The sequence below is a fragment of the Palaemon carinicauda genome, chromosome 8 (genome assembly GCF_036898095.1).
Source record: "Palaemon carinicauda isolate YSFRI2023 chromosome 8, ASM3689809v2, whole genome shotgun sequence".
Taxonomy (NCBI): Eukaryota; Metazoa; Arthropoda; class Malacostraca; order Decapoda; family Palaemonidae; genus Palaemon; species Palaemon carinicauda.
Window position 1 is genome coordinate 162,415,933 of NC_090732.1, and position 15,028 is coordinate 162,430,960.

Here is a 15,028-nt window from a genome sequence, read left to right on the forward strand (position 1 = left end):
GCTGGCCCCTCATTTTGTAAAACCAAATTGTCTTTGTTATTATAATCACATAACTTTATATATGTACAATTTTGGTGTATTTTGATTACAAACAATTTTCTTTACTATTCGAATGTATATTGTTTGACATTTTTGTTGTGTCTACCGTTAGATAGGCCTAATGAAAATTATCTTTTATAGCCTATTATTATTATCGTTGACATCGCGAGTTAATCTATGATAATTTAAAAGAAAGGAAATAGGCAATAATGACAGAAACATGATAAATAAATAGACTACCAAAATAAGAATTATGTACAAGAATTGTTAAAGAAATAACTATTTTTGGTATAGGATAGCATAAGAAACAAAGTTTTAGTCAATTAATAAATGATCTGTAATACATTTTTACAGTTAACAGGGGAAAACTAAATTTATATATTTTAGAATTAGTTAAATACTGAAAAAAACATGTAAGGCACACATGAAATGAGAATAGACATAATAGGGAAGGAAGTGAGGGGTTAGTGCATGAAAACAGGGCATCAAATATGGATGATAACATAAGAACATATGCATATAATATACCAGAACATTATAACTTAGAACATGGCTATCTAAAATCATGTTTGTAAAAAAAATGCCACAGAAAGAAAACAGGTAAAAGAAAAATGAGACAACTGGAAGACCAACAAAATTTTCAGATAACTTAAGTAAAATGTGCAAGATGATAATAAAAAGGAAATTGATAGATTCTTAAGAACAGATGAAGAAGGCAATTATAAACGACAGCTTAATCTTACAGTATTAGGTAGAAGGGAGGTATAGGACTATTAAAAATCCTACTGCCATAAACTTCAGTAAAGCTTCCGATACTATGAAAAAAAGGATGTATTGACAACAGTTTCGAAAGAATACAACATCCATAAGAAAATCATCAATGTAATTGGAAGCTAAATATGCCAGGAGTATATTACTTGTGTTTTGTCATGATTAGGAAAGCCGTAGGTTACTAGTCAGAGCGATCAAAATAATCTCCTACCATCACCAACCCGCAAGTGACCAGCGTGGTCATGAAAATGGCCAAATCCCAGACTAAGGTCTATAGACCTTGTCCCAGACATCATTAAGGACATGTCACAGGCCTTTAAAGTCCTGAAGTGGCCTAGAAACTTACTTCATAATAAAGAGAATATAGAAGAGGAAGGAAAGAGTTATAAAAATTAGTTAGTAAAGTCTTAATTTGCTTTGATAGCTTGGTGATGATAAAAATGTGATCAAAATATACCCGGCCGAATGAATTTTATTTACAGTATGGGCGAGTCCAAGAGCTCAAAGTTAACGTGTTGTCGTTGATTTAATCTTTGTAAAAACATTAATTCTCTGGACGTAATGTATTTCTACCTCTTCGACAATTGCATTTGATTTAATTTATCCCCTTCGAGATGTTTCTCTTCTGAGTCCGTTATACAAATCTAATCTTCTTGCTTTTATTTTCCAAGAGCCTTACATTTTTATCCTGTCATGGTTGAGCTATAAGTTTAAAGATGAATCCATTAGTTATAGGCCTACAGTTTTTTTTTTCGACGGGACGTGGTTAGATGAGAAAATCAGGTTGCCCGTCTCCTCCACACTTTGGCCCCCTTTCTCCAATGTTATTATCAATTATTTGAAGAAAATTAAATATATTTATCTACACGTAGTTCAACGGAAATGTTGACGTCTCCGGATAAACAAGTTTCACATGCAAGTCGGTATAAATAAAAATCAAAAGACGTTCGTTCGAAAAACAAGATAATGATATCAGCAACGAAATTCCTGCCAGCATCCAATCCCACGGGACATCCGAAAGATTAAAGATATTAAGGCTTTCAAGAGGAAACTGAAATATATCTTGTTCTTTGAATGCTTCGATGGTGACGATTTGAAAATAAACGAGCAATATGCGATGTGAAATGTTGAATATTTTAAAGTAATATGAAGTAAAAAGTATAAGTTGCCTAACTCATAATCTTCACGAACTTTGATCTTGCTGACGTAGTTGTAATAACTAGGCTTGTGTCAATTGAGTGATGTTGTGAAATTAACTTTTATTTAGGAATACACTGTTAGAAGATTATACATTTATAACTTTGGATGAAGTACTCAACCGTGCTTATCAACGCTTATCTTTGCATCAACCCCATCTCTTAGAATATGTAGGTCTGTAGTTAAAATCTCTTGATATAAACTTAGCTAAAGTGGCTGTATGGTTCAAATTATGGAGGATGAAGATGAATTTTATCAAAACTCAGAGTAGGTCAAGGACAGTGACAAAACATACAGATCTTTGCATTATTATTATTATTATTATTATTATTATTATTATTATTATTATTATTATTATTATTATTTGCTAAGCTACAAACCTAGTTGGCAAAGCAGGATGTTATAAGCCAAGGGGCCCTAACAGGGAAAATAGCCCAGTGAGGAAAGGAAACGAAGAAAAAGGAAATATTTTAAGAAGAGTAGCATTAGAATAAATATCTCCTTTATAAACGATACAAAATTTAACAAAACAAGAGGAAGAGAAATAAGATAGAATAGTGTGCACGAGTGTACCCTCAAGCAAGAGAACTCTAACCCAAGACAGTGGAAGACCATGGGTACAGAGGCTATGGCAGTACCCAATACTAGAAAGCAATAGTTTGATTTTGGAGTGTCCTTCTCCTATAAGAGCTGCTTACCATAGCTAAAGAGTCTCTTCTACCCTTACCAAGAGGAATGTGGCCACTGAATTACAGTGCAGTGACCGCTCTTTAACTATGTACAGCCCATTTAAAATTCTATGTGTGATTCTAGATTGTAAAATATGTACTTTCATCAAACACTCCCAGTATGCTTCTTCTTCAATTGCACAAAAAAGAAAAAAAAAACTAGAAGGTCTTTTAAGATTTTTACTTTCACTTCTTTGTTACTTGTCCTTCACTTCTTTGTCTTGATTTAAACCCCTTTGCTTCTCTCTCTCTCTCTCTCTCTCTCTCTCTCTCTCTCTCTCTCTCTCTCTCTCTCTCTCTCTCTCTCTGACGCTCGCAGACTGAGGGAAAAACCGAGAGAACGAGCAGAGATAAAACGAGGGAATGAGAAGGAAAAAAAACGAGGGAACGAGAAGGAAAAAACCGAGAGAACGAGAAGGGAAAAAACGAGAGAACGAGAAGGGAAAAAACGAGAGAACGAGAAGAGAAAAAACGAGAGAACAAGAAGGGAAAAAACGAGAGAACGAGAAGGGAAAAAATGGGATCCCGGATTCGAAGAAGAAAATCTGTCGGAAATCAAAACGAGAGGAAATACCAGATATTCAAGGAAGCAATAAAGAGGCCTGGAAGAAGTGGGATGAAGAAGAAACCGATGGAAACAGAAAACTCTCCAACAGATGATGATAGCCCAAGAGATGACTGGACGAAATGGGACAGAGGAGCAATCAATTATGGACCAAACTGAAGACAGCCAGGAGACACGTAGAAAAATTCTTATGTATTTCGGATAATCATCTTCGTCCCAAGAAGTGACATCCGTTCTGCTAAGACCAAAACATTTCGAGCCGGATGTTTGTCTCACTGACGTGGGCGTTCCCGGATGAAGATGTCTCTGTCTTTTCTAAATGTGGAATTCGATCCAAGTTTCTTGCAGTAGTTGTGGTTGGTAAGGACCCAATAGGACCAGCATAAGCGAGGCCGTCTGCTTGAGATCAGCCATGAATACAAAGGTGAAATCTCTTTGGGTTGTTCTTTTAGTAAGCAAATATTATTGTAGCTTCATTTTCTGATATTACGCAAGAATATATATATATATATATATATATATATATATATATATATATATATATATATATATATATATATATATATATATATATATATATCATTCCATTAAAGTAAAAATTGACTGAATAGAATTATTTAATTTAAGTTGATTTTTAGTATTCATTGTCTGTCCAATGAATATGATTGGAAATGAGTCTTTATTTTCTCTGTAGTTTATTATTTTCATATTATCACTTGTTGATAAATAACGTATGCATTACAGGTTTCTTCCTTGAGCCAAGGCATAACATGTCTGCCAGCTACTCCTCAGGGTCAACAATTTCCTTCGGAAAGGTGGGTTCCTATTATTATTATTATTATTATTATTATTATTATTATCCCTTGCCAAGCTACAAACCTAGTTGGAAAAGCAGGATGCTATAAGCCCAGGGGTCTAAACAGGGAAAATAGCCCAGTGAGGAAAGGAAACAAGGAAAAATAATATAATTCAAGAACAGTAACATAATCTAAATAAATATTTCCTACATAAACTATAAAAACTTTAACAAAACAAGAGAAAGAAAAACCATATAAAATAGTGTGCCCGAGTGTACACTTATGCAAGAGAACTCTAACCCAAGACAGTGGAAGACCATGGTACAGAGAACTAGACTAGAGAACAATGGTTTGATTTTGGAGAGTCCTTCTCCTAGAAGAGCTGCTTACCATAGCCAAAGAGTCTCATTATTATTATTTTTACTGCAATTATTATTATCATTCCTCCTCTTCTTCTTCTTCTCAGTTTTAACCCATTTCTATATGGAGTCGTCGTTATGAAGGACTTGCGTCTATTGATTTCTGTTCTGTTCTTCGAATGATTATAAATTATTATTGTTGTCATTATCGATATTAAAACTAATATTATTATTTTCATTGTTATCATTAGCCTGGTAATCTTTGATATTTTTATAAGTATTTCAATATCATTTACCTGAACTAGCTCTCTGATCTTTTTTTCATTAACAACGGCACATTCTTACCACAAAAAAAAAAAAAAAATCTACTCTTTGATTGTCTGAATGTTTCTCCTTAATGTGAGCTCTTGTTCTTATTTTATCATTTGTTTTGATTAAAGTAATTTCACTTAAACCAGTTTTCAAAAGGAATCTTTAACACATAATACATATGAATAAGGACATCTGGGGCCCTTGTCCTGCAGCGGACTAGAAACGGCTGCATTGGTTGTTGTTTTACATATGATCATCACGCCATGAATCACTTGAATAACGAAACAGGTTTATTGACGTACTGTTTCTATGAATAATGAATAAAAGTCAATAAGAATAAGCAAACAGTGGTGAGATTGCGTGAACTTTTATTTGTGCACACAAAAGAAAACATTTTCGCGCAGCCAAGTCCTTATTTTGTACTTCCAAATCCTTCCGTTCATGGGTTTTTTTTGGTTCAAGAAATTGTTTCTTTCTCCGTTGCTTCAATTTCTCTTTTTCTGTATGTGCTCGTTTTGGATTATGTGCCAATAGGTCTAAGAAACATGACCCTTTTCCTCTCTGACACACTCGTAACACACTTCAGCACGCCCATTTCCACATCTTACCTCTGCAAGTTAGCAATACTTGGATTGCAAGGTTCTGTAAGTAATATTATCACATTTTACCTCTGCAAATTAGTAATACTCGGATTGCAAGGTTCTGTGACTAATATTATCACATTTTACCTCTGCAAATTAGTAATACTCGGATTGCAAGGTTCTGTGACTAACATTTTCAGATCAATTTCCACATTTTACCTCTGCAACTTAGCAATAGGACTACTTGAATTACAAGGTTCTGTGACTAATATTATCACATAAATTTCCACATTTTACCTTTGCAACTTAGCAATAGGACTACTTGAATTACAAAGTTCTGTGACTAATATTATCACATAAATTTCCACATTTTACCTCTGCAACTTAGCAATAGGACTACTTGAATTACAAGGTTCTGTGACTAATATTATCACATAAATTTCCACATTTTACCTCTGTAATGTAGCAATACTCTGATTTCAAAGTTCTGTGACTTATGTTTCGTCATTATATTCCAAAATCTGTAGTTCTCTTTCTTTTCCTGTTTTCCCTGACTAATATTCTTTCGTCTTTTAAGGGGAAGACCTACCATTTCCTTTGGAGCAGTCCAAGGTTTTTTTTTTTTTTTTTTTTTTTTTATCGGGCGCTTGCAAAACAGAAGAATCAGGCTGTCACAAATTGCATAATGCTGTAATGTTAACGGCATTATTTATAATTCCATTTCCTGCCTATAGAAATCTAAATCCTAAGTGATATAGAAACGATGATCCTATAAAACAAATAAATAAATAAAATAAGGACAGTTTTGTGCAACTTAAGAATCTTTAGAGTACTCATGACTATAATGTTTGGACATTGTTATGTTACAGAAGTCTATAGTTGGCGATGATAAAAAAATATCTTTTGAGAAAATTACAATTTTACAAACAAAGACATGTGCACTTATACTTTAATTAGAGTTAAATCTATGATGAGCATTTTTACAGCATTTTCGATAATTATTCTAAAGATGAAAAGAGGCAATAAACCAGCAGTGTACGGCATGTGTTTCATACACGCTCATACACTAACGGTTTTGCTTTTTTTTATCTTAACATTCGCTCTTCCCTACATTGCTAATAGACCAACCTGTGTAAGCATGCTAGCTCATGTTTTATTTTGTTTGAATGTTTGTGACGTTCTTGCTCGCAAGTCCTTGTATATAAACTCGATGATTATTTGATAAAGTTTAGTAACTTTCACCTCTTCTCTCAGTTACCACCTAATGGCTCATTCGCACAACTGGTGACCCCGAAGTGACCAATTGGGTGAGTGAGCTATCAGGTGATAACTGAGAGGCAAGGTGAATGCAACTAAACTTTTTTAAACAATCATCGAGTTTATATACAAGAGCTTTCAAGCAAGAGCGTCACATAAATTCAAACAAAATAAAACATGACCTAGCATGCTTAACAGGTTGGTTTATTAACATTGCAGGGAAGAGCGAGCGATAAGATAATAAAGCAAAACCGCTACAGTGTACGAGCGTGTATGAAACACATGCGGTACAGCAGATATAACCCCATAGGTATTCTACGGTTCGGATAAAATTCACATTTCCGGACACCTTTAAAGAGATTTTGGAAAGAACCTAACTTTTCTTCATCTGCTTTTAGTTATTAAGTCTTTAGTAATAAGATGTAATGATAAACTCGAGTATGCTTATTGAATTCAGGTCAAGATAAACCTCTATTACCTTTTATGTTATGAATCACCCATCTCCTTTATTATAAAGCCATTTGGTTGGCTGTCTATGCTATTGGCTTTAACATCAAGACAAACCTCTATTACCTCCTATGTTAAGAACCACTCTTCCCCCCTTTATTATAAGGCAATTTAGCTATCTACGCTATTGGCTTTAGCATAAGAATATATCAGGGACATATGTGCTCATGGAACTAAAGCATTTACACTTCAATTTTGCAGGCTGGACGAGACCCAGAACCCTTTAGCGTATGAGAAAGATTTTGACCGGGAGCAAAAGAGATCCCAGGATGAACTTCCTGAGCAAAATGTGGAAACAGATTACCGGCAGAGAAATGAAAACCAACAGATTCCGTTGATGCGAGAGGGTGAAATAGATGGTACTGGGCCAGGGGAGGTAATCAATCAGAAAAACAGGCAAGATAACATTGACCTGGCCAAGCCGATTCACAGCCTTACCCTCCAGTCCAACCAACAGCAAGATAACGGATTAATTGAATCTAAACAAATCAATCAAGGGAGACTTCCAAAAGACTGGGGCCAAAGTGAAGAGATCATAGACTGGAGGAAATGGGACAAAGGAGCTATTAATTCTGGAAAAAGAGAGGAAATACCAGATATTCAAGACAACAATGAAGAGGCCAGGAAGAAGTGGGATGAAAAAAAAACCGATGGAAACATGGAAATCTCTCCAACAGATGATGATAGCCCAATAGAAGGCTGGAAGAAATGGAACAGAGGAGCAATTAATTCTGGAAAAAGAGAGAAAATACCAGATATTCAAGGAAGCAATAAAGAGGCCTGGAAGAAGTTGGATGAAGAAGAAACCGATGGAAACAGAAAACTCTCCAACTGACGATGATAGCCCAAGAGATGACTGGACGAAATGGGACAGAGGAGCAATCAATTATGGACCAAACTGAAGATAGCCAGGAGACTCGTAAAAAATGGCATAGTGGAGGACAACCTAGTGTAACTATAGAAAGTTCCCTTTTTGACATTGGCGATCACAGCTATTACTGGAAGAATTAGGATTCCAAAAAGGAAAAGTCGTGTAAATACAGGGTGTTCAAAATGTCTGGCCTCTGAGCATTGGAAGCCCAATACTTTCTTAACGCTGTCACACGACGCAACAAGTGAGCAAGTCCTGAACGCGGACATGGTCCTCGTAGAGGACATACCTCCGCCAAGGTGACCTAGAGCGCCATATGTCCTAGAATCATGAATTGAGGTGACCTTGACCTTCACGTGACCTTGACCTTCACGTGACCTTGACCTTCAAGTGACCTGCTTGACTTTTGACCTTCAAGTGATCTTTGTTCATTTGCCACTGATACTTAATATGACATTGATATAATGCACCAATATGACCTTGACCTTTGACCTTTATAAATTTGAACATCACCCATGGGTTGCGCCTGGACTAGGACTTCCCTGTTGGCTTATGCAAAAGTCAGTGCTTTATTTCTGTCTCTTGATATGGCCACTTATGTCATAGTGACACCAGTGACCCCTGTGACCTTGACCTTGGGGTGACCTTGACCAAAATTTAATCAGTTCTTCCATACACATTGGGGAACTACTTGGCCAAGTTTGAAGTGATTCCGTGTAGAAATGTGGCCTCTACGTTGTCCACAGACAGACAGACAAACAGAGAAACAAACAAACAAACAAACAAACCGAACCGAAAACATAACCTCCGCCGCTTGGCGGAGGTAAAGAGAGATTTTTGAACACCCTGTATAAAAAAGACTTCTACCCTTTAGAATGAACAAAGAGAAATGGCGTGGAAAGAAAGGAATTAGACTTTAGCAGGCTTCAAAAGTTGAAGGCAATAAAAAGAAGAATTAAGTTAAGAAAAGTCTCAATAGTTGAAGGTTAAAGATGTCTTGAATGATATGTAGGCAAACGAAATTTATCAAGACCCTAAACAAAGTCCTCAATCTTGTAGAATTGCCTTCGCGAGGTTCTTCAATGTTTAGTACTAGTTGATTAATGAATAGTAACCAATTAATAAATGAAAAACTACGATTAAAATGTCATTTAGTGATTATCTTTTTATATGCTTTAAAAAAAATAATTTCTAAGGTCAATTTTCCAACCCTGGAATCACTAGCTTGATCTAATTATGCACCAGGAGTAAATTTGTCATTAAATCAATAAATATAAAAAAAAAAGTTAGTCAGCTTTTTTTTCCAAATCAACGTTGTATTTCTAAGCTGGTAATATAATTGCAACAAATTATTTCCTTAAACTTGCAATAAACCCTCTTGAACTCAGACAAGCATGCAAGAAACAGCCAGTATCATTCTGGACTTTTATATCTTCTTCTTTGTCTGCATCTCTTCCCACATCTATGTGGGGTCGATGTTTTTGGCCAGCGTTCTCCATCTACCTCTGTCCCACACTTCATCACCGGTTAATCCCTTTGATCGAAGGTCATCCTTGATACAGTCCATCCACCTTTGCTTTGATCTCCCTCTCCTTCTCGTTCCCTGTACCTCCATTTCCATCACTCTCCTCCCAATATACTGTTCATCTCTTCTCATTACATGACCATACCACCTCAGTCTACTTTCTTGGATCTTATCTGATAGTTCTCTCACTCCGGTGGTACCCCTAATTACCTCATTTTATATCTAACCAAATATTTAGGAACGAAGATCTCTAATACAGGATCTTAAGAATTGGAGTTTAATGGAAGATTGAAAAAAGACAAATCAGACAATGGCTAAGTTAAGTAAAATTTGGAAATCAAATCGCCTGAAATTACACAGAAAGATCAGGCTATATATCACTTTACTGAGATCGGTGTTACTGTATTGTTATGAGTCGTGGTATGACAATGAAACAATATCCAACAGATTTTGTAGATTCGAGAAAAAAAAAGCCCCAGAAGAATATTGGGAGTTGAATGGCAGGACAGGATTAGAAATGAAACTATAAGAGAGTTTACTCGAGTACCATATGTAGATGAGATCATGACGAGGGTAGATGGAGATGGTTTGGGTATGCTCTTCGCACTCCCCCAAGAGAGATTAGTTCATTAGTTTACCAAACTTTCAACTAAGCTTTACAAGGCACTAGAAGAGTTAGAAGAAGACCCAGGCCTACATGGCTGAGGACTCTGAAGCGTGAAGTAGGAGATGATAAATGGTGAAGTATTGATTTAAAAGCTCAAGATAGAGACGACTAGCGAAATCTAACAGAGACCCTTTACGTCAATAGGCGTAAGAGGAGATTATATATATATATATATATATATATATATATATATATATATATATATATATATATATGTGTGTGTGTGTGTGTGTATATGTATATGTATACGTATATATATATACACACACATATATATATATATATATATATATATATATATATATATGTGTGTGTGTGTATGTATATGTATATATGTATGTATGTATATATATATATATATATATATATATATATATATATATATATATATATATATATATTCACAAAATAGACTGGATTTATTACTACATATTCACACATTTAGGATCGTTTGTAAAAGCTAAGGCTGTATCAAGGTCGCAACCAAAACAGGGCGGGAAACACTGCAGACATTGACATACCTCATAGTGCCTTGCTATTTCCTATGCCTCTGCCATTCATGAACGACCTTTAAACATTTAAACGAGGTGAATAGACCGCAAGTTTTTGTTCGAAAATATTAAAATGAACGTCAGCAGCTGAAAACCAAACATGAGGACAATGTTCAAAACTTAGTCGAATAATAGATGGTATAAAAGGATTCGAACATTTGGAGTTAGCCCTTCCTCCCTCGCCCGTGTCTCTCCTCTGACAAACTCCCCTTCTTTTTCTATTAAGAACTTTTTGATGCCTTGCCTTGATTTCCGACAGATTTTCTTCTTCGAATCCGGGATCCCATTTTTTCCCTTCTCGTTCTCTCGTTTTTTCTCTTCTCGTTCTCTCGTTTTTTCCCTTCTCGTTCTCTCGGTTTTTTCCTTTTCGTTCTCTCTCGTTTTTTCCCTCAGTCTCTGCGAACGTCAGCGAGAGAGAGAGAGAGAGAGAGAGAGAGAGAGAGAGAGAGAGAGAGAGAGAGAGAGAGAGAGAGAGAGAGAGAGAGAGAGCTAAGGGGTTTAAATCAAGACAAAGGAGTGAAGGCCAAGTAACGAAGAATTGAAAGTAAAAATCTTAAAAGACCTAAAATATTGAAGAAGAAGCATACTGGGTGTGTTTGATGAAAGTACATTTACAATCTAGAATCACACATAGAGTTTTAAATGAGCTGTACATAGTTAAAGAGCGGTCACTGCACTGTAATTCAGTGGCCACATTCCTCTTGGTAAGGGTAGAAGAGACTCTTTAGCTATGGTAAGCAGCTCTTCTAGAAGGATACTCTAAAATCAAACTATTGTTCTCTAGTGTTGGGTAGTGCCATAGCCTCTGTACCCATGGTCTTCCACTGTCTTGGGTTAGAGTTCTCTTGCTTGAGGGTACACTCGTGCACACTATTCTATCTTATTTCTCTTCCTCTTGTTTTGTTAAAGTTTGTATCGTTTATAAAGGAGATATTTATTCTAATGTTACTCTTCTTAAAATATTTCCTTTTTCTTCGTTTCCTTTCCTCACTGGGCTATTTTCCCTGCTAGGGCCCATTGTCTTATAACATCCTGCTTTGCCAACTAGGTTTGTAGCTTAGCAAATAATAATAATAATAATAATAATAATAATGCAAAGATCTGTATGTTTTGCCACTGTCCTTGGCCTACTCTGAGATTTGATAGTATTCAGCTTCATCCTCCATAATTTGAACCATACAGCCACTTTAGCCAAGTTTACATCAAGGGATTTTAACTACAGACCTACATTTAAGAGTTGGAATTGATGCAAAGGTAAGCGTTGATAAGCACGGTTGAGTACTTCATCCAAAGTTATAAATGTATAATCTTCTAACAGTGTATTCCTAAATAAAAGTTAATTTCACAACATCACTTAATTGACACAAGCCTAGTTATTACAACTACGTCAGCAAGATCAAAGTTCGTGAAGATTATGAGCTAGGCAACTTATACTTTTTACTTCATATTACTTTAAAATATTCAACATTTCACATCGCATATTGCTCGTTCATTTTGAAATCGTCACCATCGAAGCATTCACAGAACAAGAAAGTTTTCAGTTTCCTCTTGAAAGCCTTAATATCTTTAATCTTTCGGATGTCCCGTGGGATTGGATGCTGGTAGGAATTTCGTTGCTGATATCATTATCTTGTTTTTCGAACGAACGTCTTTTGATTTTTACTCATAACGACTTGCATGTGAAACTTGTTTATCCGGAGACGTCAACATTTCCGTTGGACTACGTGTAGATAAATATATTTTTTTTTTCTTCAAATAACTGATAATAACAGTGGAGAAAAGGGGCCAAAGTGTGGAGGAGACGGACAACCTGATTCTCTCATCTAACCACGTCCAGTCGAAAAAAAAAAAAAAATAAAACTGTAGGCCTATAACTAATGGATTCATCTTTAAATTTATAGCTCAACCATGACAGGATAAAAATGAAAGGCTCTTGGAAAATAAAAGTAAGATAATTAGATTTGTATAACAGACTCGGAAGAGGAACATCTCGTAGGGAAAAAATTAAGTCAGATGGAATTGACGAAGAAGTAGAAATACATTATGCACAGAGAATTAATGTTTTTACAAAGGTTAAATCAACGACAACTCGTTAACTTTGAGCTCTTGGACTCGCTCATACTGTAAATAAAACTCATTCAGATGGGTATATTTTGATCACATTTTTATCATCACCAAGCTAGCAAATTAAGACTCTTTACTAACTAATTTTTTATAACTCTTCCCTTCCTCTTCTATATTCTCTTTATTATGAAGTAAGTTATGGTGACGTTGATCATAAGCATCCTTGCCTTATTCCACTAAAAAGAAACATCCATTATTGTTCTACAACAACAACAAATGCAGCCGTTTTAGTCCACTGCAGGACTTTAAAGGCTTTTGACATGCCCTTAATGATGTCTGGGACAAGGTCTATAGACCTTGGTCTGGGGTTTGGCCATTTTCATGACCACGCTGGTCACTTGCGGGTTGGTGATGGTAGGAGATTGGTTTGATCGCTCTGACTAGTAACCTACGGCTTTCCTAATCATGACAAAACACAAGTAATATACTCCTGGCATATTTAGCTTCAAATTACATTGATGATTTTCGTATGGATGTTGTATTCTTTCGAAACTGTTGTCAATACATCCTTTTTTTTTCACAGTTTATGGCAATAGGCTTTTCAATAGTCCTATACCTCCCTTCTACCTAATACTGTAAGATTAAGCTGTCGTTTATAATTGTCTTCATCTGTTCTTAAGAATCTATCAATTTCCTTTTTTATTATCATCTTGCACTTTTTACTTAAGTTATCTGAAAATTTTGTTGGTCTTCCAGTTATCTCATTTTTCTTTTACCTGTTTTCTTTCCGTGGCACTTTTTACAAACATGATTTTAGATAGCCATGTTCAAAGTTATAATGTTCTGGTATATTATATTCATAAGTTCTTATGTTATCATCCATATTTGATGCCCTGTTTTCATGTTTTTCAGTATTTAACTAATTCTGAAATATCTAAATTTAGCTTTTCCCTTGTTAACTGTAAAAATATATTACAGGTCATTTATTGATTGATTAAAACTTTGTTTCTTATGCTATCCTTTACCAAAAATATTTATTTCTTTAACAATTCTTGTACATAATTCTTATTATGTTAGTCTATTTATTTATCATGTTTCTGACATTATTACCTCTTTCCTTTCTTTTCAATTATCATAGATTAACTCACGATGTCAACGATAATAATAATAGGCTATAAAAGATAATTTTCATTAGGCCTATCTAACGGTATGCACAACAAAAATGTCAAACAACTCTATACATTCGAATAGTAAATAAGATTGTTTGTAATTAAAATACACCAAAATAATACATATATAAAGTTCTGTGATTATAATAACAAAGACAATTAGGTTTTACAAAAAGAGGGGGCCAGCATAAAAAATCTAGATTTTATGTCCAAAACCTGGGTTTGTAAATTTGCTAAACTCGCTGCTTAGTGCATTTTTTCTAGCCCCACATTACATTTTACTAAAAGTGTTTAGAGTTAGTTATACCTCAAACTTCGAAATTTTGTATTGTATTACAGGGTGTGATTTCGCACAGAAAATATATGATTTCCTATAGTAAATAACGAGATTTAACCGAATTTCATGTTCATTTCAATTGCAAACAAACAGATCAACCAATTCGGCTAACTTTAAGTTGACGAATTGGTTGATGTTATTACGGATGAAATGAATGTGAAAACCTGTTAAATCACGTTATCTACTATAGGAAATCATATATTTCCTGTGCGAAAATCACACCATGTAATACAATACAAATGTACCATATAAATATTAACACTGTTGGCATATATATTAAGTTAAAATATTTAAACAACTTTTTCAACGTTGTAACTTCCCTTACGGATGTACTGAGGACGGTAACATTAAAGGCCGATTCACACGACCCGTTTTCTTTCCGACAGGCTCGCCGTCGGTTAAGCGGCGTCTAGGTTTCTTACGTGTATTCAAATGCAACTGTTCACACGACCCGTCAGGCAGACGGCGGCCCTCGGACGTCGCCCTTCCGAGGCGGCTCGGCTTTCTTCCCAAGAAACCCCAACCGGTTTGACGGACGTTAGCCACCCGTCCCAACCAGCGGGTGGATGATGTTTTGTGTGAACGAGGACCTGTATTGTACCCGTTCGTTTTGTGGCCTACAACCCCGACTTTTCCTCATAGTATAGAGTCATAGAAATTAGTTAGTTTGTTGTTGACACCATGTATTAGAGGTTAATTGAACTTTTTCAAGGGTATGAGGAGATGTTTGA

At 35.4% G+C, this 15,028-nt stretch overlaps 1 protein-coding gene across 2 annotated transcripts; it reads left to right on the top strand.

Annotated features, from left to right (window-relative positions):
* The first annotated feature begins 3,569 nt into the window (after positions 1-3,569).
* LOC137645052 (uncharacterized) lies at positions 3,570-8,149 on the top strand. 2 transcript variants are annotated; one of them, XM_068377909.1, is made up of 3 exons: positions 3,570-3,724; positions 4,045-4,115; positions 7,315-8,149. In XM_068377909.1, exons 1-3 carry the CDS (start codon positions 3,713-3,715, stop codon positions 7,946-7,948), a joined length of 717 nt encoding a protein of 238 aa, XP_068234010.1. In that variant the 5' UTR covers positions 3,570-3,712; the 3' UTR covers positions 7,949-8,149. The 2 variants fall into 2 exon arrangements, with proteins under 2 accessions (XP_068234010.1, XP_068234009.1); XM_068377908.1 differs by having other exon boundaries at positions 3,623-3,751.
* The last annotated feature ends 6,879 nt before the right edge of the window (positions 8,150-15,028 follow it).